This window comes from Strix uralensis, chromosome 10, assembly GCF_047716275.1.
Source record: "Strix uralensis isolate ZFMK-TIS-50842 chromosome 10, bStrUra1, whole genome shotgun sequence".
Lineage (NCBI taxonomy): Eukaryota > Metazoa > Chordata > Aves > Strigiformes > Strigidae > Strix > Strix uralensis.
The window spans coordinates 11,887,754-11,913,458 of record NC_133981.1 but is presented as its reverse complement, the minus strand read 5'-3'; the positions used below and the strand labels follow the sequence as shown (position 1 = coordinate 11,913,458).

Sequence of the window (25,705 nt, the reverse complement as noted above, 5' to 3'; positions counted from 1 at the left end):
AAGGGCTTTAGGGAGAAGCAGCAGGTGGAGCCCGGGGAGGCTCCGGCGTGTCCTCCGAGGCGAGGCAGCACCTGGGGGCCCAAGGGACACACACGGCCTCGTCCTCTGCCACCCCCCGAGCCCCGGGGGGTCCCTCCCTGAGGCGACACGGTGCCGCCCGGAGCAGCGCTGAAGACCCGTCGCGGGCCCCCGCGCCCGTCCCTCCCGCAGGGCCTGAGGGCTGATATAAGGGCGCTGGGAGTCGGGGCGGCTGGTGCGAAGCCCTGAGGGCCGGAGGACAGGCCCGGCCCCACCTGCAGCTCCCAGGGAGGCGCCGCTAGAGGCCGCCGGGCTGCCGTTCCCGGGCTCGAACCGGCGGCAGCGGCTCCTCCTCCCGCCTTCTCCTCCTCCTCCTCCTCCTCCTCCTCCCAGGCTCCTCTCCGGGTAAACAGCGATGGCCGCCGAGGAAGGAGGCGGCGAGCCCCATAACAACATGGGGAACCACCTACAGCTGGTGCCCGGTAATGGCCGCGGCCGGCTGAAGGCGCGGGGGGAGCCGGCGGGGCGCCGGGCCGGGCGTGAGGCGCCGGGCCTCGGTGTGTGGGCGGGATCGGGGGGAAGGGGCGGCCGGGAGGGCTGTGGGGCGGCGGGGGGTTGGTGGGGAGGGGGCGTGAGGCTGTGTGGGGAGCGGGGAGTCCCTGCTCCGGCCTGGGCGGGCGGAGTGGGGCGGAGGGGGAGGCTGGGGGGAACAAGGGAGGGCGGGGGGGCCCGGGCGGCGGTGCTGGGGCGGCCTTTCGGTGGGCGGGAGGCGGCGCAGGGCCGATGGAGCTGCAGCCAGCCCACGGCCTCTGACTCTGGGGCTGGCAGGTTGGTGGCTGGCAGCCCGGGCTGGCTGAGCCCGTAATTGTGCGGTGGAAGAAGAGATAGTCGGTGTTGAGGCACAGGGGTGAAACATGCTGTGAAGTTCACACCAAAGTGGGCAAAACACAGACACTCTTCTCTGTAAATTTGGACCTCTCTAAAACCAAACAAAGTCTGAGAAAAATGTGTGTTTTTAGAAAGTCTCCACCCGATTTAAACGCCCTCTAATGCCATTAATAAAGCAGGGAAGCAGTGCACAGGGCTTGAGTGCAGCGTTGGCTTCCACACGCTGTCCAGGCTTCTGCAGTGTTTGTGCTGGAGTTTGTAGAGCAGCCGGGCTTGTCTGTCCACGTACACCAGCGTAACTCCGCATGTGGGTACCTATTGCATAATAACGTGCGTTTTTTTCTGGTTTAGCATATAGTGCCTGCAAACTGACAGGAGATCGTATGGTTTTGGAAGCAGCTCGTGCTAAACTGGAAAGAACACTATTTCAGAATAAGCTTGCAGAGGAGAACGTAGCAGTACATCCTGCCAGGAACTGATGTAATTTCCTATATCAGGAAACTCTATGAGCGTTTTATGCCAGTATATTTAAAATAATATGAAAATATTTCCTGAATATTTTAGGAAATACAGCCTTAATATTTTCTTCCGCGTTCCTGTTTTTTTAAAATGAGGTTCATATTTCCTCATTTCTGCACAGAGGTGTTGAGAATAGATCTCGTAGTGTTAGTGGGTCAGCACGAGCATCTGGGAACATCTAACCTGCCACGAAAGAAATGTGAGCCTTGGCACGCAGCGTGCCCTCAGCACTTGCCTTTCCCTTGTTTCTGTGTACTGGAGGTCTTGCTAATCTTGAAATAAAATAATCAACAAACAGAAATGTATAGTTAAGGGTGTAAAAGATGCAGTTTCTTTTGCCTTCCGTCTCCTGCTCCTGTAGTGTGATCGAGGAGGAGAGTCAAGACGGTGGTGTTTTTTCGACATTCACATGGTGCTGCTGCAGTAAAATGAGTCATCGTTCCTCCCTGCCACCACACAGCAGCTAGCGTGCGTTTTTGGCAAGACCGAGCAAAAGTTTGCAGGGCACAGTTCTTTCTAATCAACTGCTGTTAATTCCCTTTGTGTTCAGAAAAACAAGTGAAATGGCCTCGCGCTAAAAGGCCATTAAAACTGCTAATGATTGATGCAACTTGATGAGAGTACATGCAAACCAGAATATAATTTTTGTTTAAGTCAGCTTCCCTCCCCCACTCTGTGCTGCCACCCCAGAACCAAACAAAAACTTCCTACTCTTTCCCTCCATCAAGCTAACCAAAATGCTGGCTATTTTGTACATTTTAAATGTTTTGGAATTGTCTGTGGTTGGGGTTCCTAACTGAATATAATGGAAGAGAAATTTCATGTAGAAATTGACTATTTTTTGCAGTAATTAGAAAGATGATGTCTATTGCTTTAAGTTCTGTAATTAGAGAAAACACCAGAGAGCCTGTAACCTCCTTTTTTTGTCATGCTGGATCATTTCTTGAGATAAATACAATATAGGATGGATCCATAACATCAGTGTGTTGTGCTGTGCGTCCTACAGAGAGGGTTCTGTAAACTGTGCAATAATTTTTTTTTAAAAAAAGTGAAGCAGCAAGAAGACCATTGACTAAACATTTTGTGAAGAATACATTTAACAAATGTGTCTGAAGGCCGAAGAGGAAAGGAAAAGGTTCTCTAAAGGTCCTCCCACTCTCAGAAATAGTAAGATCTTGGTAAAGAGGACGGTGGTGCTCCCATTTCTGAAGGAAGACTCCTTTTGTAAGATTTGCTACAGTACATTTCAGATAAGATAATCACTCCACCTTCTAAATTTTCAACTCTAGATTATTTGTTGAGATACTAGTTGCAAAGGCAGGCAAGTAGATAGACTATTGTAAAGGTATTTTTCTGTCTATCTTGTAATGTAATAGCTTTCAAGATGTAAATGATGTTTTTCAGCACCATTGGGATTATCCATTACCCAGCAGCTATTGGTGTAAGAATCCTGCAGATTGGTTTGCAAAGTTTATGATAACATCTATTTTAGATACAGCATGTGTATAAATACTGTTTGTGTTTAAAGAAATGGGATCAAGTAATACAGTTACAAACGTGTGATAGTTACATTGCATTTGTTTTGGGTGAGTATTATGCAGGCATATTTTGTATGGTAATGCACAGAACAGTCTGTGAAAACAGCATTTTAGAGATGGATATACTTTTAAATTATCTTCACTATGTTTTTTTAATGTATTTTAAAATATCTATACAGATTTTGTACAGATAAATGCACTATTTACGTTTCCAAAAAAAACCATACTGATAACTGTCCTCCTGCCTGAAAGTAGTTTTAGGACTGACACCTGGAACTGAGAAATGAGAGGAAAGTAGTGGGTTTTAAATACTATTTCATACCTGAAATCCTTTGCAGAGTCATTGTTTGCCTTCTTAGTAGTTGCCTTTGCAGGGTTTGTGCATGTCAAGGATTTGTGCATGTTTGGTATGCACACAGGAGAGGCTGACAGCAGTAAAATTGTCTAAAATACCAGAAAGAATCTCTGCATGAATACAGAGCTTCAGATTGCTTTTAACTCGCTTGCTTTATGTGTGAAGTTATATTGTTCAGGTTTGTGCTACTTCAAATGCTGCATTCAGCAGCCTACAAGAAATTAAGTTATCTGGCATCCCTGTGTACAGACAGAAGACGTTTAGAATTGAGATAAGGAAGTGCTACTGTAGTGAAAATCGGAACTGGCGGACTTTGTTTATTATTTTCTTCCACAAAAAGTTGTTCTTTAGCCTTTCAGAAATAAATTACCAGCTTTCAACCCTTTCTATAGAATGGTGATTTTGCTGTAACAGCAAGAAAATTATTTTCACAAGTTTACACATACAAAAGTTACTTCCCCGTGAAAGGCTGTAGCCTGGGAATATTGAATGTGTGATTCTCTGATTTTTCTCAGTATCTTAGTCTTTGCTGATTGATTTCTACACAATATTCTGTATGTGTTTATTAGCAGAGAGCGAGGAAGAGGATGACAATGAAATGGATGTTGAAGATCAAGATAGTAAAGAAGCTGAAAAGCCAAACATCATTAATTTTGATACCAGTTTGCCAACATCACATGTGGTACGGCTTTTACACATCGTCCATTAAATACGTCTTGAAGAGATTTTGATTGTTTTTGTGTAATTCTATTGTAATATCTTTAAGCCAAAGACCTAGTTTTAGTCTGTGCTTGTAAATCACCAAAACCTTTTATACTACTGTCATTTCCTTACTTATTGTTTTCAGTATTTAGGTTCTGATATGGAAGAATTTCATGGAAGAACGGTGCATGATGATGACAGCTGTCAGGTGATTCCAGTGTTGCCCCACGTGATGGTGATGTTGATTCCTGGACAGACGTTACCTCTTCAGCTTTTTCACCCTCAAGAGGTTAGCATGGTGCGGAATTTAATTCAGAAAGACAGAACATTTGCTGTTCTTGCATACAGGTAAAATATACAAGTGGGTTTACTGATAGCATGCAGCATGTATTTTTAGCTCAATTTCTTTGGATACTAAATCAAAAGCAGATGGTTGCATCAGTTCTGTGGTGAATAACATAAGTTGTGGTTTGAAATTGTTTGACAAAAATTGTCTTCCAGTACATAATGAAAAAGGCTTTCATGTCCTACTGGTTAGCTGCTTGACAGTATCACATGTTTGTGTAGAGAAACAGTAGGTGTTGATCTGCTGCCTTGTTTGAGCATCCTTTTGATTTCAGTAACTGTTTGAATGTACTGCTCCATCTTGCTTAAAGAATAAGCCTTGATCTGAAATGTAAAAATCAGATTCTTATTCTGAGAACTGTATTGTTGTAAAGGTATATTTGCTTGGTTTGTGTGTGAATTTAACAAACACAGACAAATGCTTCACAATAGAGTTGAGAGACAGGAGGTGATAGAAAAGCGGAAAAGAGAAAGGCTAATCTGTGCCAAAAGAAGTTGGGAGTGTTCCTCTCTCTTCCCCCCAAATTTACTATGGTTTAATTATGTAGGAGGTGGGAATAGTTATTTTTATAAAGTCAATCTAAAGAATTTTGGTACTTTCAGTATCTGCATTTCAGATGCAGATACATTGGTGATCCCTGTGTTCCTAGAATTTCATCTCTAGACCCTAAAATAAAACCAAGTCAACTGGAAAAAACCCCCAACCAAACAAAACATTAGAAGTTGCTTTTAAAATGGAAAAATAATGGTTGTGATTAGTTGAAGATATTTTACAAAATTTACTTTTTTGATAAGACTTAATTATGTACAGTCAGTGCAGGTAGACTAACTTGTGACATGTGAATGAGCAGTACTGTTTGGAGGGTAGGTAACCTTTTTAATTCTGTTACTTTTAGTAATGTACGTGAAAGGGAAGCACATTTTGGAACAACAGCAGAAATCTATGCCTACAGAGAAGAGCAGGAGTATGGAATTGAAACAGTCAAAGTGAAAGCAATAGGAAGACAGAGGTTCAAGGTGCTTGAAATAAGAACCCAGTCAGATGGGTAAGAAAATTACGTATTTATTTCTACATGTTCCAAATCTTGTTTCACCAAAACATTTACATTTTACTGCAGGTGCATCTGCCCTTTCAGTCACACAATTGACTAATTACTGTAGATATTAACTGAATGCTTAATCAGTAGCTTCTCCGGTTATTAAGGACTTCTGACATTTCCTGTTCTAAGACTGATGTTTTAGTAGTTAATAACTTGCTATAAAGTTCTCTAAAGAATATCTACTTGTAGTTTGATTTGATGTGTATGAGAAAACATCTGTCAAAATGACTTTGTTTCTGAAAGTTAAGTCAGGAAGAAGATGTTGATTTGCCTGCATTCGAAGTTCTAAAACTTTATTTCAAAATCTCTCGCATCCCTGTTTCAAACCAGATGTGAAGTGAGAGGATACAGCGTCAGGTGTGTGCCTTCTATTGTCTTGTGGAAAACCTCCCTGAGAGCAACCAGTTTCCATTCATTTGAAAAATTGTAACTTTCATTTTCTGAAAGGAGACCTTCCTAGAGATGGTCTGCATTGGACGTGTTCCACTTCATAACTTTATGTGCAATTGCAGCTCTGAAAGGCTGCAGGCAAGAGTCTGACACTACAGCTAATAACAGTTTGCTGCCTGATTTTTGTACTTTGAGTGTTCTTTACCTACTGAGACTCAAGAGTGTGCAGAAGGAGTCAGCTGCATGATTCAGATACGGAGAGGACAGTAACTGCCCAGAGGGGTGGTGGTGTTCATGAGAAGCTTCCCATGGAAGGGGAGGACTGGAGTCTGGTAATAATAATGGAGAAACAAGTCACTTCTCTTGTTCATTTTTTCCTTTGTAAACCATAAAAGCACACTGAGATTTGTGGATAAATATTTGAATATGAAAATAGGTTCTTGATTTTTGCTAACCACAAGCAGCCCATCATTTTCAGTTTCTCAGATACTAAATCTTGTTTATTTTAACCATTGAAACAGTTTAGTACACACTTCAGCAAGTCTTATCTCTTCCTTTCTGACTGTTCGCTGATATTTCACTGATAGAAATGTGCTACTTCTCCTGTTACTGGTTGACAGTTCTTTTCATGTGCTTGTCAAACACACTCAAATCAGCTTTGATAGGAGTATTCTCTTCTATATTCTCATCCTGTTCTTTTCCAGTGTGATACCTGTGATATTTAGAGGCTCCTCTTTCAGCCAGTTTTATCATATTACGAAATTAATACCTTTGTCTATTTATAAAGGTGACCAAGACCCTTAACATTTAGTTAAGAGTGTGCCATGTCTTCTGTCATTTTCAAGTTGTTCTTGACATCATGCTCTGCACCATGCATTGCATCGTGAGCTGCTGTCAACGTTGCTGTCCAGAGATACAGGCTCCAGATACTGATCCTGTGAGCATGTGATGATTCTTAGCATGATTGCTAGAGGTTTTTGTAATCTTTTCTACAAGGCCTATAGCATCTTACTCCAAATCTGTAGATCTAAAGCTAATCATCTGTATTCTGCTGTTGTTCAGTATAATGGCATTGCTTTAGAAAGAGGCCGAGGGGAAGGTCTGAGCACAGGATTTTCATGTACTTTTATGACCTGCAGCTGAAGAAATGAAGAATACATGTGATACTTGCTATTTCTCGCTATCAAACGTTTGGTAACAAATAACATGTTCCAAATTTTGCAGCTTTTGCTTGAACACAAGATGGCAGTATGTGGACGACTACAGTAACAGCAGCATTGTTACTGAGAATTCAGTATCCAGAAGCAGTTAAGATGTACAGTGATTTTTCTTGTGGTGTTAAAGCATTTTATTATGATGATTTTGTATCTGCTGACTAGCAGAGATCACTTTTACACAGCATGTTCACAAGTTTCATTCATAAATACAAATTTTTAAATGTATGCAAGAAGGTGAGATCAGTTTTTCTCACCTTGGCAAGCTCTATATTTGTTGGAATCACTTAAACTGTGCAGAGTTACTCTACTTTCAAATACTGCACATATTGTGGGTTTGGGGAGTGATGAGTGAACTTGAACTTCTTAGTACTGGCCATGCTCTTTGGAGTCTATGTTCTTCAGTTCATTCTGAGGAGATGATCCCTGCAGGTTAGGAGACACCCTCCACACTCCTGTGCCAGTGTTCTGATTGTTTCTGTGAATGAGCCTGTAGCTTGACAGTTCACTACCACTTTTGTCTCTACATCAGAGGGATGTAAGAAGGGAATGTGACATAAGAAGAATGTAATGTTCCATCTATACAAAGAAAACACTTTCATTAAGACCATGTTCCTAATTTTCATTTATTCAAGGCAGTTAACAAAAATAAGTATTACCAGTCTAAAATAATTTTTTGATAAAGAGGGAAAAATATTTAGCTTCTTAGCAAGAAGAAAATTCCCATAGTTCTTGGTGAAACACTGATTACTAAGTGCTTCTGGCAGAACATCATTTTTATAATTGATAGTAAGTTAACAGAGTTCGGTGTTGCCCCTGTAGATAAAATTGGAAATTTGTAATGACGTGCATCTCAATATTTCAGGACTTCTGATGCATAACACTATTAAAATGCAAAGTCTTTTCTGCTAGACAGTATTCTCAGTAGCCACATAACTGTTGCTGAACTCTTTGTGGAATAGGTGACCTGGTTGATGCTAGGATATTAAAAGATGATCAGAGTCTGTATCCTATTTCTGCTGATTTTGAACTCTAGCCTAGCACATATGGTTTTGTGGTTTCAAGATAGCAAACTGCATTTCAGCTAAACTTTCTTTCTGATATGCAATAGCTGACTGTTAGTTTACGCCAGAAGTAACTTGAGGAAACAAAAATCTAAAAATACAGTGCTGAGATGGTGGAATATTCTGCTGTTTTAGCCACTGCCAATCTGTCTTTAATTCTGCTGTCACCATCCCAGCAGATATCAAGTGCTCTAAAATACAAGGACAGCCTGTTGTATCCCATGGAAAAGGTAGCTAACTGTGAGAGGTGGGGAAAAAAAAAAAAACAAACACCAAAACAACAAAGAAATTTTGCTGAAAAAGTTAAAGCAGTGATCTGTATACCAGTACAAAAAATAAACAGCTAAATCTGCTTTTTAAAGGGAAAATAGAGATTGCTTCTGTCTTCAATTTAGGTAGACCAAAGTCCAGTCAGCACAGTGGCTTTAATAATTTAGCCAAGAGCATGAGATAATCTGTCTTCTAGGATAGTATGTGTTTGGTTTGCTACAGATATGCTGTATGTTCCCTAAGGTAATCTGATTTACATTAGTACAACTTTAAAAATCTGGTGAAATGTTTTGCTGCTTAAATTCTATAGTACTATGTAGTGATTAGATCTATTAAACATACCTATGTTTTTCTAAGCAGTAAAATCCATTTTTTTATATACTCTTGTATATGTGTATATATCTTATCCTTTTTTTTTTTCTTTGCTTTTATCAGAATCCAGCAGGCTAAAGTACAAATCCTTCCTGAGCGAGTGCTGCCTTCAACAATGTCAGCAGTACAGCTGCAGTCTCTCAGCCGATGCCATATATTTCCGTCTTCGAAACCTACAGCATGGCAAGACCAAGCTATACATCAATGGTGGCAGAAATATCAAAAGGTTAGAAGCTAGTTGTGGGATTTTGGTTTAGTTTTGTTGGGGTTTTTTCAAATTTTTGATGTTATTTTGAAAATCAATATAAAATTCCACCCTTTCATCTTTAGAAGAGGATGTACAACTAGGATGCTAGATACTAACCTCTCCTGCTTTTGTCGCATTTTGTGTGATTGTTTATCAGCATCAACAATGGGGAAATGCATGTTTGGTATTAGTTCTCTTTGGTTTTAATTACACTATTATTAGATTAATAATTTGGATAATAACACATTACATAATTCATATTATTACAATTATTTTTTTACATAAACACCTCAGAGTGCTGGTTGATAAAGCTTGTAGATGATGAAGTGTTGGTGGAAAAAACAGTTTATAGAATTTAATTTATAGGCAGGTCAAAGAAGCATCTTTTACTGATGTGGCTTTGACAATAAAAATATTGGCAATCAGTGTTGACAGTGCCAATGCTCTTGCTTTGTACTTGTCATAATGGTTTGGTTTGGAAAGGAAGGAGGCTTTTGTAACTTTTTTTGTGACTGATTTGCGTGGAAGAGGTTTTTAAAGAGCAGAGTTGGTTTGGAGGTAACTCACAAATTTCAGCCTTGAAACGGGAGACCTGTGACATCTTAGTTGTTTGGAATCACAATTCTGTTTGCTATTTTTGCTTTAAGACCTGCATCAGTTAAAGGATTAACTTCTGTACCTGCAGTTACTTGTTTACAGAAAATGTGGATCTGTGTTAGAATGACAGACTCAAGGGTTTTTTTAACTCAGTCAAATAGTCCCACGCAGGTGATTGTTGGCTAACAACTAGGCTGCACATTATAGTCTTGAGCATGCTTTATGTTGCACTTTCATCTTGTAAACTTTTATATAACACATATCTAAAGTTCTTGCTAACTTTTGTGTTTAGTCATTATCTTTGTCAGATCACAATATTTCTATGTAATCCATTTATTCTGGCCAATTGCACGTGTATTTCAAAGTTTGTTTTTTGATTTATTGGTATTTGTTCAATGGATGTACCTTCTGGGATACCTAATATGTAATTCCCCCCCCCCCCCCCCCTTTTTTTTTTCCTTTATTTTTCCTTTTTTTTTTTTTTTTTGTAAACTGAGTTTAGAAACTTTTTCTTAAATCTTATTATGGTACTTAAGGTGACAAGATAGGAAAGGGTCATAGAAATCTCTAATTTTTTTTATGCACTCTGCATATGTTGACATAGTTATTAGTGGAAGACGGTGCTTTTACACACAAAGTGGGTAAATTAGCAGTTCCATGGTCGTATAAATTTTACTTCCTAGAGCTTTTATTATAAGTATGCAGACTTTACACTTCTTTAGAGAGCTTCCAGAATTTTATTTACTTGACTCTGATTTAAAAAAAACCCACCAAAAAACTAAAACAAACAAAAAAAGGTAGAGGAGAAATAATCATTATCAGGGTGTTGGTGTTGTCATTAGGGAATTAGGTTCTACTTTCGTATTTTTGCTTCACTGACACAAATTCTGTCTTTGCTTGTTTACGTTATTTTTGCATCACTGCAGCTGTGACAGTACTTGGAATCAGCAGGGAATTCACACTGAGATCGTAGGACAGAATTTTCCTGAGTCCTAAGTGGCTGATGCCATGCCTAAGCCTCAAACTTCTGCATTTCTCAGGGGAATAATGAGGTGTGATTTGTGCGAGAGACAGCTGTGCTGTTTAAAAGGTGCTAAAAGATGCCTTTATACAAGTGAATGTGCACTTCTATCAATATACAGCGTTTTCCTTTAGGAGTCTGAAATAAAATGTACTGTCAAAAGGATAATTTTGCTGGAATAAATTATATTTCCCATGATAAGCCCCATGCTAGCGTATCGTACCAGCATAGTTACACCTGCAAAAGCCTTTCAAGTGTAAACCTAGCTCTTTCTCGGGCACAGTGCAGGCTTTTCAAAGACCAACTGTCATTAACAGTGGACAAATATGCAAAGCAAGGTTAATGGGACAAGAGTTAGCACTGAGGTCGGTAGGAGAGGATGCAGTGAAACAGGGCAACCTGGCTCTTCTGGAAAAACTAAAATTGTGGCTTGCTTATTTATTTGTTATTTAATTCACCATTTCAGTCAGTGGCCTATAAAAGGAAAGATACCTTGAAGTCTTCTGTATCGGTAGAGATCTTTGGAACTACCTCTAGAAATTAATATAGAATCCTGGTAACTCTCCTCGTTGTCAGATGCAGTTTGGACTTATTTTTTTCTTCAGTGGTTTTGAACTCTGTACCCTACCCTACCCCTCCCCGCCCCCCCCCCCCCCCCCCCCCAAAAAAAAAAAAAACCCAAAAAAAACCAACCCAAAAAACCAAACAAAAAGCCTCATTAAACAAAGAGCTATTGATTCTCAGAGTTCTTGAACAAGTTCATCTGAATTAACAAGCCCAGAAACACTCTGCTAGGGGAGGCGGGGGCAGAAATCACTTTCAGAGACTGATTCTGTGTGATGATAGCTGAAGTGCAGTGCACCCGCTGTAAGAAAACATGTTTTGCAGACAGAGATGCAGAACCAGAGTAAGTCCCATTGCCCTGTTGATCTCAGTCACTCTGTTGATGTCAGTAGAACTGTGACTGTTTTCAATATGGTGGCCTGTACCTCTGTATGACTAATATAATGAAAAATGTCAGAAAATGGAAGTTGCATTTTTAAGAACAGTTTAAGAACAGTTCCATACATAAGAGCTGTTCCATACAAGAGCTGACCCTGTGTTAGAAAATATACTTGCTAATTAAATCAGTAACTTGAGTTTTGGTGATCCTGAATTCTGTCTTCAAAGTACCATTTATTTGCTGTGGATTTTAGTCTCTATTGCCTGATTTTTCTCATTTGTAAAATAAGGATAGTTGCCCTCAAAGGGAAAATTGATTTAATTTGCAAGTATTTACAGTACAACTTGAGATTCTCTTTTGGAAAGCAATGTGGTTATGTAGTATACTGCTTTTTAGATTTTTATTAACTTAAACCTATAAATTTAAGTATTCTGAAGTCATTTTAGAGAATTGGTTAACTAAGCAAATAACCTTACACTACTGGAAATCTGGTGGTTAAGGAATGCAGTTGTAATCTAGGTTTCTTGTCTGTAGGATACACACAAACTGCACGCAAGCTGAAGATTTTTTTAGAGGTGATATTGGTGGCCACTTATATTTTGTTCCTCCAATGTGCTCTGTATTGTTGTATAGATATTTCCGTACACAATTCAAATGAACACGTTAGTCACATTCACAGTGAAGTATGATACAGTAGCATGGGCCACTCCTATTAGTAAAATTTGTATTTTGAAAGAATACCCTTCAATAAAAACTATTGAGACCTTCAGGGGATTTTTTTTTTTCTTCTGTTTTTGTTTTTCTCCTCCACATTTGTTTCTTACTCAGTGCTCCATTTGGGTCTGAATTTTTCTTCATAGGATGTTGTTAGAAGGATATTGTACAATATTTTTTTCACTGTCTGTGAAGTTACAGTAAACCTGGCTTTAATAGCTTTTCAGTAGGCTGGCACGAGCACTGATGTTCAGTAAACATTTCTGCAAATGTGATTTCCATTAATAATAGATACCATAACTAGAGAGAATAGCAATATGCGATTAAACATTAAGATTGCCTAACTTTTCTTAATCAGTAATTGTTCTGCTGTGAGAAAGCATCCTCTGGAACTCCTAACTTGCGTGTTGGTATTTTTAGTTAGGTTTTAAACAGATTAGTTTTCCATTTAAGAAATATTATCATATATCCATTGAATTTGTATGTCAGCGTAAAATACCTGATACGGCCCATTAATCTCCTTCTTTCATTTTGTTTATTATACATTTGGCTAAATTGATATGAATAGTTCAATCACCTCGCATTGTGGTTTGTTGTGGTTTCTAAAGTAGCAACAGTTGGTGGAGACTAAGGAACAAATGTGCTGTCTCATAGTACTTAGAGTTTTTGAACTGTCTAAATTTCAAATAGATGCTCTTTTGAAAGGCATAACTTCTTATTACTAAGCATTAGAAATTCTTTCAATGCTGAGACAGGTTTTCTAAGAAAATCCATATATTGTCTGTCTTGTACGGAAGTCTTAGCTCTCAGTGCATTTGAGAAGTGGTTTGGAAGCTTCACATTTAAGTACTGGTCCTGATGGTCATAATTTGATGTATCTTTAAATAATCAGGTTATCTCTCCTCAGTTTTATTTGTTTGAACAAGAACTCTCCCTAATGTTAAAGAATATAATTTGTGATTTTGGTTTTAGAGGAAGTTCCACTGTGCAAGTTTGACATCTTGGCCTCCCTGGCTCTACTCTCTATATGATGCTGTAAGTTCACCCTATGTATTACTAAATAATCTACAATTAGTTTTGTATGTTTTAATATCTAATTACTGTATAATGTAAAAGATTTAATTTTGTTGGCTCGTAAGTTACATTTTAAAGATGTGTATAGTTTTTCCTTTACCATGGAAAGAGCAGGAAGGGCTTCCCCCTCTATAGTTCCCTCGTGCAAGAGCGTGTGTCTGGGGTGGATAACAGAGGGTCAGGTTCCAGCTGTGTTACCTCAGAGCAAAAACTCGATCCTCTGTCCCACAGGCTCTGGGTGAGTTCCTAAACACCAGGGTGCTGGACAGTCTTAAGGGCTGTCTTTCCTGTTGGAGTTGGTTTACAGTTTAAAAAGTACATATTTCTTTACGTACATATGTGTGTGTATATATATTTATATATACGTATATATAAGTAGGTGGTGTAAGAGAGGCAGGAGTAGGGAGGAGCCTAGTCCTCATCTTGTTCGTGCAGTTCTAGAACTTGAACGGTTGTCTCCTTATCTCAACTGAGAGTTATAACCACCATGGGCCGTTGGTTCATTTTGGCCCCTTTCCCATCCTATTTTGCGCTTAGTTTAAAGTATGTAGATACAAAATGAGTCTGTAAGTACTGTAAGTCTTAAAAGCTAACGTCCACTTAGGGAAAATAGCTTACTCTACATTTTGCTTCCTTTTTTTTTTTTTTTCCTAAGAAAACAGAAATACCTATGTATTTAAATTAGGCTTTTCTTCTAACAAAAGGAAACCTTGATGGAAAGAGTCAAGAGGCAGCTACATGAATGGGATGAAAATCTTAAAGATGAATCTCTTCCAACAAACCCAATAGGTATGATGATGTTGAGCTTATGAACTCAAATTTTGGGTTTAGGTGTTTTTTTAAGTTCCTAAGAAAATAAGGCTTAGATTGTAGTTGATCCCTTGCTTCCAGTTTCCAATAAATTTTGGTGGTTGACTTTGACAAAAGGACGATAGAGCTTCTAAAGACAGGAACATCCTCCAACTGTGCCAAAACACATTCAGTAAAAGAAGTAGAACTGTATTGTGCTCCATGGTGGGAGGAATGTGATGTGTTTCCTAAGAAAACAAGAGCCAAAACTGTACTAGATTTTAAAAACTATTATTACATAAATCTAAGTGTTAGTATGTATAATCTCTTTGTTCTTACTTCTTACTACCTCTTATCCGACATGAGGGAAAATAGCACCAGTAACCTGATCACAGAAAGCTGGGATCAGATTTCATGCCCTAGCAGACATTGGGGTTATGCCCCACTGAACAAGTCTCTTCTCTCTGCAGGTCTCTGGTATCTACTAAGACGGAAATTTCAGTTGAAGCCTTTCTAAGGCAAAAAACATTCTTTCCTGTGTAGACTCTCAGATGCCTAATAAAGGGGAAATTCAAACTGCAACCTTCAATTAAAGTAATTTAAGCACCAAATGCAGGTCTGGGCTCAACAGTTTTGATGTACATGGAACTCTTGTTTCTGATTTGCCTAAAGTAGTGGTTGCAAGTACTACCCAGCTGCTTTGCCCGGAGTGCTACTTGGACTAAGGGCCGTATATGGAAAGCATGTGAAATATCTGAAAACAAACAAATCCAGTACTTTTTTGGCACTTCTTTTTCTCATGATTCACAGCACACTGATATTTTGCTGACTTTAATTTTCAGCGTTTGAGTTCCTTTAGAGGCTGTGAGGAATGGGATGATTTCCATCTTAGCAAGGTTTTTGTTAGCAAAATTAAAGAATGGCTACAGTGAAGTCCACTACCGTTTGTGTTTGTGCCTCTTAATACCCAATTGAAGTTGCTGCCTGAGAATTTATTATCCCATTAAAATATTTTTTTTAAAAAAACGCCTAAGTGTGTCTTCTTGACTGAATATTTTTGGATCTAATTTTGGTCTTTATTCAAATGTGGAAAAAAAACCCTTCCAAAACCTCTAAAAGTGAGAGTATACAGAGTATGTCTTTTTCCCTCTCAAAATATAACAGTAAAGAATACTTTCTTAGTACTAACATAAGTTATATATCTTGGTTGTAATTGATGAAGGAGGTCTGTGTTTGTTTCTTTTTTCTTTAATTTTTTCTTCTCTCATAAAAACATGTCTGTCTTTTTTGAAAAAAAAATGAGGAAGTGCAAGCATAATGATAACCACCAGTGGTGGGAAACTCATTAATTCACCATTGAATTGGAAGCCTGTATCTGACAGTGTTCTCCAGGGATCTGTTCTGGTTTTGGAATCCATTACCTTACCAGCATTGTTCAGTCTCCATCATTGGTGTTCTTCAAGTGGGGATTAGACAAGTATCTTAGAAGAGGTTTTACCTGTATGTGATGCAGCCTTAGGGCAGAAGGATGTACCAAGATGACCTCTAAAAGTCTAGTATAAACCTAAGTTTTAGCACTCTTATCTGTAACTGAGCAGAAATAATAGGTTTCACTTCTCTCTAAAATTCTAACAGGCCTGGTACTTTCTCATTTCTAGATTTTTCTTACAGAGTTGCTGCTTGCCTGCCAATTGATGATGCATTACGTATACAGTTGCTTAAAATAGGTAGTGCTGTTCAGCGGCTGCGGTGTGAATTAGATATTATGAACAAAGTGAGTATTTTCTTGTCATTAAATTGTTCTCACAAAAAAAAAATAGGAGTAACTTACAATCTGTAACAAAAGTGTATGAGATTTCCAAATAATGCTTTTAGAGAGTGAATTTGGATGTTCTATTTATTTCTTCCTTCCCCTTTAAAAATTTGCTTAGGAAAGAAAGCGCTCTCTCAATACTAGACTTATTTCTGGCAGCAGGCAAGAAACATATAATATTTGCTTTTGTTAGAAATCGTATTTGAACACCTCACAGCATCTCTTTAGCCAAGAGATGGTGCTAGAAGTCCAGTGTTGCTCATAAGCGTCTTAAGAACATCATAACCCCATACTGACAGTATAATACACCACAGTCAAGTAGCATTGTGCCATGAAAACTCATGGATTTTGTAACAAAAGAGAAATCTTTGTAGTATTGAGCTATTGAGTATAAATCTAAGTATTGGGCTGAAAGGGTTTTTGCAAAAATGTGTATTAACTGGTTAGGCAAAAATGTGTATTAACTTTTTAGGATGTTCAAAAACTTTTCTTCCCTTCTTTCCATTGCCATAAACATGTAATGCTCTAAATGTAGGACATTAAAGTTTTACTTTTACATAGTACATTTCTTTATAATATATACTTTCTTAATATCTACTGTAAGTAATATTATATATTATAACTGATAATGCAGCTAAGTATCAGTCAACCTCATGTTGAATTGACTGTTTTAGGAACAGCGTTTGCAACATCTCCGACAGCAGTTCAGATTGCTGTTCTCTTTTCAAAGAGAAAATGCTGAAAAGAGCCATTAGTATAAATGCAAGATTTAACTGTAAACTTGTTTATGTGTTTGACAGTGGTAGCTGGAATATTTACTATTCAATTCATGAATGGAAAGACAAATTACTATTTTTGTTAATACATTCATATTGCAAAGAATAGCTCTATACATCCTGATTGACCCTTGCCTTGCTGGTTTTAAGCTTGCTGGCAGTGGAAATTTTGCCTGTTTGCCTGAAAAGTACTGCCTGTTTCTGGAGAAAAGAGAACCAGAATATTATTTTAATACCGTTCCTCTTCCCAAAGTTCATGCACCAAAAATCTAAAGGGGAATATACAGAGAAAAGGAGACAGAAAACGTCTCTTCCAAATTCTGAGACAAAAATGGACAGGTTTTCATGTGAGGCTCTAATCAGTTTAAACTGCATTTGTGTTTCCTGACTCAGAAACTCTGAAAATATTCTGGTATTCAGATGCCACTAAGAACTGTTCATGTTCAGTACATTGTATATTTTCTATAAATCCCAAAGACACAGGAGGACCTAAGTTACCCTCATAAAATATAAGGTAAAGTTGATTTTTAGCCTACACCAGAAGGTTTTTTTCTTCATCAACATGTGACATTCTGTGAATGTGTTTAACTGTTCTGTATTAGTGTGAGAATGGTAAGTGCATTATGGGTTTTTGCAATTTTTTAGCAACACTTATTTTGGTCAGACCCACTCTTTCTAGGCCAGAGTTCTTTAATAAGAAGGGGTGCTCTGGCAACATAGCATGTATTGGGGGGTACTTGAGAAGGATGGACTGAACGTGTTTCACTGTTCAGAATGAAATTTCCAGTAATACAACGGATTGTAAGACCTGATCCATTTTCTTATGTCTCTGACAGTGAATTATATTGCACTTTTAATAGCTTTTCCTGTTAATAAAGACAGTTAACTGTTTCTGTGCTTATTTTTAAAGGAATGTACTCACTCACAGGTATAACACTTCTGTGAACTCTGCTTGAGTGCTAATTGTAGTAATTACGTTTAGAAATGGAGGGATGGAATTAAGTAGCTGTCTAAATTGGCTTCCGAGAGGGATATACGAGCATTAGATTATAATTTATGAGTAAGAATGATTTAAAAGAGTGAGCGATAGTAGATGTTAAGGGTTCACTGGTAGGAGAGGAAGGCCAAGTGAGCTCTAGGAAGCAAAATGAACTGATGTATGATAAATAGTATCAGTGTAGTAGAGCAATCTTCCTCCCTCAAGTCTCCAAGGTCAGTAGACGGTGTGGTGAAAGTGTGGGGCAGAACCAGTGTCACCTACAAGGAAGGAGCTGGAGGAAGTTGAAATGCAACAACAAGCCCAGAGGATCTGAGTAGAGGAAAGGAGAGAGTAAAGGCTGACATAAGCCTGTGTGGTATCACACAAGTGGGGTGCAGGAGTCGGAGCTCAGGGAGACTCAGAAGCACAAGCTGGGATTTACTCCAGGTTTGAAAAGGATATACACTCACACAGGGACTTGTCCAAGTGAAGATCCCGGGCACAGCATTTTGTTCCAAAATACAGTGGATCATTTTTTGGGTAATTTCACATGCATTACCCTTAAAAAGAGGTAGAAGTAATGCACCTCCTCAAAATTAATGGTAGTGTTCTGCTAAGCTGATTTAAATGCTTATTTTCTGGGCAGTGTCAGTGATGAATTGTTTCATTGTACTTTCTAGAAGTTGTAGAAGAGAAATTAATCTATTATAATCTTTAAGAGAAAGATCAATACGTCTTACATATTTTGTGAGGAAATTAAAACCATTGATCTGAAGTACTGTCAAATTTTAGAAAGACTTAATGAATGCATTTGTACTCATCTACCTTTTCTGTGTTGTATTTTAGAAGAGCAAAGGTTTTTTCTAAATTAGCTCTTAGAGACCTTAGAAGGTTGACTCATTTATTATCTTTGTGTAGTCAGGTCCTCTTCTGTGTGTAGGTATTGGGGGGGGGGGGGCGGGGAAGTATATAAAACCATTTTGTCTTTCAGATAACAATGTTTACCATAAATGAGTAAAATGCATAGAAAAAAATTTATCCTTTGATAGAAAGAGAAAACGTAAGTGACTCCTGCCCAGATAAACAAAAGAATTGGTACAAATTCTGTTCTGAGGGAAGGAGAGAGGCATTTTTATTATTTGCCACTGTGCTGACAAGCGTCTGGAAATGAATGAAATTACCTTTTTTGTTTTTCTTTTCAAGTGTACATCTCTTTGTTGTAAGCAATGCCAAGATACAGAAATAACTACCAAGAATGAAATATTCAGGTGAGTTTATTGCTGTTAATCTTTGGGAGGTTCTTAATCAGAAACATTGTCATGGCAAAACAGGTTAAGCTAGGTTATTTCTTATAACTACTGTGTTTTCCACAGCTCTAATAAAATTTAAGTAAATATTTATAGGGAATTTTCTTTATAAAACAAACAGGTTACTTGAGCTTTTTTATTAAAAAGTTAAACCTGAACATCACCATGTATATTGTAACGGCAGTTAGTGTGAAAGGCCGTGTTACGCCTCCTAGTCTAGCACCTTGCCACTGAAGAATATGCACTCTGTGGTGACTTTTGAAATATAAATTTGTTACACAGAATTTTTTGTCCTATTATTTCTGAATAAAGCTCGTGAGATCCCAAATTTTATTTCTCAGCACTTTGTCCCGACTTCAGTGTGTCAACAAGCTTCAACAGCAGATTAAAATAGGTGGTATAGATAGGCTCCCAGGGTGTTGTCATGTAAGGAGATTGCCTGTTTGTCATTAAGCATTGTGATACTTCTTTTATTTTAAGAATATATGGTTTAATCCTAATAAATGCACTAGGCAGTATGTTCCCATTATATATTTGACCTATACGATATCTGCCATGTTCAATGATAAGACTATACATTTTCTAAATAATTGCTGCTTCTGGCAGTCTTGTCACTATTTTAATCTAGTATAACTAATATCTGTCCATCACCTATGATAATGTGAGGGTTAAAAGATGTCCTGGTGTAACAAAGCAAGACTCCGCACAGTTTTCCTTTATCAGTGTGATAAGAAGTTGATGTGGTAATTAAAAGCCATTTCTTACCTTCTAATCAAATAATGGATTCCAGAAACCATGGTCCCCGCCGTGTCGATATAATGTACTTTAACAGACGAATGATGAGAAGTTAGTGTAACGAATTAACATTTTTGATTACTTTTAAAGTTAGATTTAAAAGTAGCAATATAGATGGCTTTACTGGAAATTGCTGTTCAGAAGCAGCAGGTAAATTATGAGTCTATCATGTACTTTTATACTGAGCTGTAGGGTTTTGAGGGAAAGATTAATAATTGCCTTAAGTGAGGTAGTCTTCATGGCATCCTGTCAGCTATCCTCCGAGTAACTCGTCCCCTTTAACAAGCAGCTGGCGAGGTTCATCGGAATACAAGAATGTTTTAATCCTTACTTGTGATAATCTCTTCTTAAATACCTTTTCTGAAGTAGGGTCATAATAAGTAGGAAAACAGGAGTAATTTATGTCAGTGAGGAATACATTAGATTTATAACACTGGACACTTAAATTTCTTCGATTCTGAAAAATTTGACTAATGATATTTTACATTAATATCTATTTTCTTCCAATTTTTAATAATATAATTAAAGATGCTTCTTTCTCTGCAGCCTAAAGTGGTTCTTTTGCTATGGAAAATAGTTTTAAGCATGGTTTGCAGTTTTTCCTCTGTTTACGTTTGACAGCCTTTAGTTTTTTGTTTCCTCCTTGAACTCTGACAAAATTATTAATCGTCTGTTGCAGTTTATCCTTATGTGGACCCATGGCAGCATATGTGAATCCTCATGGGTACATCCATGAAACCCTTACTGTATATAAAGCCTGCAACTTGAATCTCAGTGGACGACCATCGACAGAGCACAGCTGGTTTCCTGGGTAATAACAGTTAAAGAAATCTTACTAGTAAATGGCAGGAATTTGGTTGTAAATGTATTCCTGTGATGGTGGAATAGTAAATATATGATTTTTTTTTTTTGAAACATACATCATCATTTTGTTCATGTGAAAAACAGGGAAGTAAACTTAGACTTTTTCAAAATACAGAATAAAATGAAAAATTCAGATAAAATGTTTTTTGAATTTCTCTTTAATTTTTTTAAAATGTGGAAGTCTTAAGATTTTAAAACATAGTCTAGCACCTGGCAGCTATAAGCAGGATACTGATTGTCTAGGAGTTTCTTTGTGTATAGTTTTGTAGAAGCTACAACTAAAATCACAATTACTGTTTCCACGCAGCTTTCTTTGATCATAAAGTAAATAAAGTGCAAATGAAAACCAGAATATATAAATGCAGTTATTCTACTGAAATACTTTTTTAGATTTAAAACCTGAATATGTTACATGAATCTAAAAATTACTAACATTTGTATTAATCTGATTACCTTTGATTTTTTTTTTTTTTAATTAGTCTGTCTCTGAAACAGTAGCAGAATTAACAGTCAAGATGTAAAAGTTTGCCTAATAATGACAGGTCTTGCATCAAAACGTCACTCTGGTAGCTTAAATTTAGTTTTTGTGGCTAGATAAGCTAGATAAACTCATTAGAAGTTTGAGTATTTAAATCTTAAAAATACGTGAAATGACAAACTATTTGAATTTTAGTTTCACAAAATTATTCTTTAAATATGTTTTCACCAAATCATTCTTTTGTGTGGTCCCTTCTGTGCCAGAGTGACAAAAACTGTTTTTCTGTCCCTTTGGCTGTCATGTCCTCCTCTAAAGCAGCATAAAATAATATGTGGCTGTATCTGTAGCCAGTCCAAGGTTTTTGACTAAAGCATGTACACATTTACTCTTCCATTTTCTCCTGTTGATCATGGGGGGTGGTTTCTGGCTTATCACATCCCATTGAGGAGTGACTTGGAGGGTTTACAGCATATCTGTCACAAGACATGCATGCCTTAAGACTCCCTGAAGAAAACTTGTGGCTTATAATATCTGGAGTTGATTTTTCTCATCCTTATGTGTTTTCTCATCTCTTTTCTTCTGTGAGGGTTTTGAAATATTCATGTTCTGCCTTTTAAAACTGTTAAAGAAAAGCTCCGTTGCTTTGGAAAATGCAGTTCCCTGTTAATCTAGGAGCAGTGCAAAAATCACTTTTATTTCCCTTAAGTAACTTACTCTCTGAGAACCATTTTCTGACTTTTCTTTAACGCACACCGCATTTTATCCTACTGTTGAATGTGCTAATAAAGTGCTTTAGTTTGTTTCTCTATTTGAAGACTGATTTTATTTAATTTTTTTTAGATCTGTGGGGTTTTTAGGTGGGAGCTGGGTGCCTTGATTCCCAAAGATTCTTTGAAAATCTAGCTTCAGACTAGTATTACCTTCTTACCTGATGAGTGAGCTGTGTTCCAGTCTTTTTAAAAATGTCTTTTCCTTACATGTGGGAATCAACCTTCTATTTTGTTTTTGGTAGGTACGCCTGGACTATAGCCCAGTGCAGAATCTGTGGGAACCATATGGGATGGAAGTTCACAGCTACCAAAAAGGATATGTCACCTCAGAAATTCTGGGGATTGACACGGTCTGCTCTCCTGCCACGGATTCCAGAAACAGAGGACGACTCAGGCCAGGATAGATCGCCGTTGCTCTGCCTGTAATCTGGTAACCTGCTGTGGAGATGAACAGGCAGTAGTCTGTCTCTTAAATGCATCTGCTCAGTTCTGCTTCTGATGCTTACTTAAACTTAAAAAAACCCAAGAACCCGCACCCACACACTAAAACCCACCAAACAAGCAGGCTCGCTACATTTGGGTTTGGTGTACATCCACATTACTGTTGTTCGAGGCACATGGAGAACTGAAGGCTGAATCTTTAAAATGACAGCTGAGGAGAGGAGGTGGCATGAGACACCAAGAGATTGATCTGATCCATCTGGACAGACTTGAGACTGAACTATCTCCTTCCTTGCATAACTTCAGAACATGTTTACTGCTATCAACTTGCAGTTAAAGAAGGTGGGGGGAAACTAAAATTACAAATAAGCAGAGTATAATTTATGCAATATATGTATGATGGTAGATACCAGTTACTTGCTGCAGAGTATTTTCCATAATATACTTAAAAGTGTTTTTGCTGAGGACCCCTGTTTCTAATTATGTGGAATACTTCAAACTCTACACTCGTGCTGTTTCTTAGATATTTGCTAAATAACCACCGAAGAGAGTACAAGACCGAAGTGTTTCTTCTGACTGCTCCTGTGTTGGTAATGTCAGTGGCAGTGCTGTAGCTGGCAGAAGTGTTCCTGCTGCCTGCAGCTGGAGCAGCTGCATTACAGGATGCCCTTTGAAGGAACCCAGGGCAAGTATTTGGTCCTTACAAGTTGTCTGATCTATTTAGTCTGTTTGACTTTAGAAGTGTTAAAATTTAAAATATTTATTCAAAATATGCAGGTCAGTCCTAGAACATAAACTACATTGTCATTTACTGTTGAACGTGCTTACACGTGCTTCTCAAAGTTATTTCTGTGAAGATCAGTTTATTAGCATACACATCCAGGATTCTGTGAAGTACGCTCTAAAATACATAACTGACAATTTTTCAGTAGTATTTTTTTGACAAGGGGGAGGCAACATCTCTTTTTTTTTTCTTTTACACTTTCTTATCATAATGTGAAATTTCACATTATCACCCCCTTACCTTACAAAGAGCAAAAGTTTCTAAATAAAAGAGAAATAAAAGGCAGTGCGCTTTTTTTTTCCCTGAAGTGATGTCTATGCTACAGAAATCGGGTGCCAAAATGGGGCAGGTTTTGCCACTGATTTATTGGGGGTTTTTTTCCCCTCAGAATGCACTTTGATGGAAACTGAAGATTTCTTCAGTATGTGTGTGTACCTACACACTTGTTTTTCTTTTGAAGCTTTATCATTCACTCTTTATTTCTTCAAGTAAATCTTTGAGAACTTGTATTGTCAAATACACAAACCACAAAACTCCTTAAGATTTAAGACATCAGCCACTGCTTGCTTGTTCTCAATCATGCTGCTACACCAAACGTATGTAGCATGGACAGATCACTCCCGCGAAAGGCCGAGTCAGCTGCTCTCTACAAGACAAGTAGCTGATTTAAAAGGTAGCGTGGTACCTCTACGGCGCAGCTGAAAGAATACCCAGATGTGAAGAGGTGTCGGGTGCGGAAAGGCTGTTAAGGTAGTTTATCATGCTAGGTGTGTAGAAACTAATGACTGTGTAACTCAGGTTTAGTTCTTTGGAGCCTTCTACCTCTGTGCTTCTGTGATAAGTTTTGTTCTCTCTGTAGACATCTTTAATGCTGTGTTTAATTTTGTGTGCAGTGCTCTGACTTGCCAGTGAACTGTGAAAAGCAATACTTCTTTGAATATAATTCTGAACAAATAGAGGGTGAATGATGGCTCATTTTCTTCAAGAAAACATTCTGTATTTTGATTATGTTTCTGTAATAAGCTTTCAAAAGGCTGAAATGATAAGCACTAGTGTGAGAGTGAGACTGTGAAACCTCTGTACTTGGATAACCACTGAAATCATACTTGGCTTTCCCCTCCCACCCTGCACATGCACCCACACACAGACACACAACACACATGTGTGTGCGCACACACATGGCTTAGCTGTAGGCTTGGTTTATTTTTTCCCTCAAGGATACCTAGTATCTCTTGTTCCTGTTACCCTCAGTAGGGCTCCTTGGTGGCAAGAAGTTTGAGGGTGCTTTAAAGTACCTTCTGCTGCCATTTGGTTGAAGTATTCACTGAGGGTGTTGGTTAATGAGGCTTTGAAAATGTTTGTTTTCTCAGCTATCACTGAACTTCATTAAGGTCTTTGGCTTAGTCTTTTGGACTGCCTCAACTTAAAATGGCATTATGTTGGCAATGTTTGAATACAAATTAGGCATATTTTTGGTATTGTGTATATATAGTCAAATGTAAACTAATATAATCAAGTGAGATAAGTCAGGAGTAAATTTAGCACTAATTTAATTTTATTGTTGATGATGCTGTCCCATCTGCCTAACCTTCTGTGTGATGTTTGCTATTTCGAAGTCTGTGACACTTTCCAGGTTGAGAACAAGTGTGATTGAGGTTGCCATAAAGATGATGAATCCTGCCACGGTGAAGCTGGCCATTACAGTGCTACATGTGTGAGTGCTCAAAATGTACAGGGCAGGTGGGGCATCGTGGATAGTTCTATACATTGTTTAACATTTTCTGTGCGTCTTTTCTCCTTTTTGGAGAGAAAACTACTGGACTGGGATTGTGGAAAATTATTACCGACAAATATGGGCATCATAAGCTTTTGAGAGCTAAATCACATTTTACAAGAATTTCCTGTATTTACTACATTCATTGGTTGGTATGTAGCTTCATGCATTAATTAATCCGATTGATCTGCTGGCTGCTGCCAAAAAGGGGTCATTTTTTTCTCTTTTCTCCCACCATAATCTCTGCCCTTCTGACACGAGAGCTGGGATTGGTGTCCTGGCTCCTGGTGGAGGGAGGAGGGACAAACAGGCATCTCGTGGGGACAGAGGAGGGACTGCCCTGCTCAGCAGCAGGTCCCGGCTGCATTGGAGTACATGTAGCATAGAATCGCTCGTTTTCAAGCTGTCGTTACAATAGCATAAAGACATCATACAATCGGAGCCTGTAATATTGCAATTTTTCCTATATTTTAGTTTAGTTTTGATGGATAGGTAGAATCACATAGGACACTTGCACACTGGGTCTAAAAGATGTTCAAATACACTACCATTTGTTTTTTAATAATGCTATTTTTGTATGTGCTCCAATTCATTTTGTTTCTCATTGTTTTTTCACCTTTGTTTAATTGCTTTGTAAAAGCTGCAGAAAGGGTAGCACGTTCTCTGCTTTAACTCTTCCTCTGTCTGCCTTTTGAGACAACTTTTCAGAAAAATCTTGTTGCTCGCAAACATTTGCAAAGAATAAAATTCAGTTTGTTTCAAAA

The 25,705-nt window shown here is 38.2% G+C and overlaps 1 protein-coding gene across 2 annotated transcripts; it reads left to right on the top strand.

The window, feature by feature from the left end:
- Positions 1-382: 382 nt before the first annotated feature.
- CRBN (cereblon) lies at positions 383-25,705 on the top strand. Of its 2 annotated transcripts, none has more exons than XM_074879198.1 (11): positions 383-500; positions 3,891-4,000; positions 4,166-4,368; positions 5,262-5,411; positions 8,839-9,001; positions 13,270-13,332; positions 14,076-14,160; positions 15,819-15,934; positions 18,932-18,996; positions 20,510-20,641; positions 22,185-25,705. In XM_074879198.1, exons 1-11 carry the CDS (start codon positions 434-436, stop codon positions 22,366-22,368), a joined length of 1,338 nt encoding a protein of 445 aa, XP_074735299.1. In that variant the 5' UTR covers positions 383-433; the 3' UTR covers positions 22,369-25,705. The 2 variants fall into 2 exon arrangements, with proteins under 2 accessions (XP_074735299.1, XP_074735298.1); XM_074879197.1 differs by having other exon boundaries at positions 384-500; positions 3,888-4,000.

Coding starts and splice junctions, on each gene's coding strand:
- CRBN (XM_074879197.1), top strand. CDS start 434: ATGGCCGCCGAGGAAGGAGGCGGCGAGCCCCATAACAACATGGGGAAC. Junction 14,161..15,818: donor TCTTCCAACAAACCCAATAG/GTATGATGATGT, acceptor TCTCATTTCTAG/ATTTTTCTTACAGAGTTGCT. Junction 15,935..18,931: donor AATTAGATATTATGAACAAA/GTGAGTATTTTC, acceptor TTTCTTTTCAAG/TGTACATCTCTTTGTTGTAA.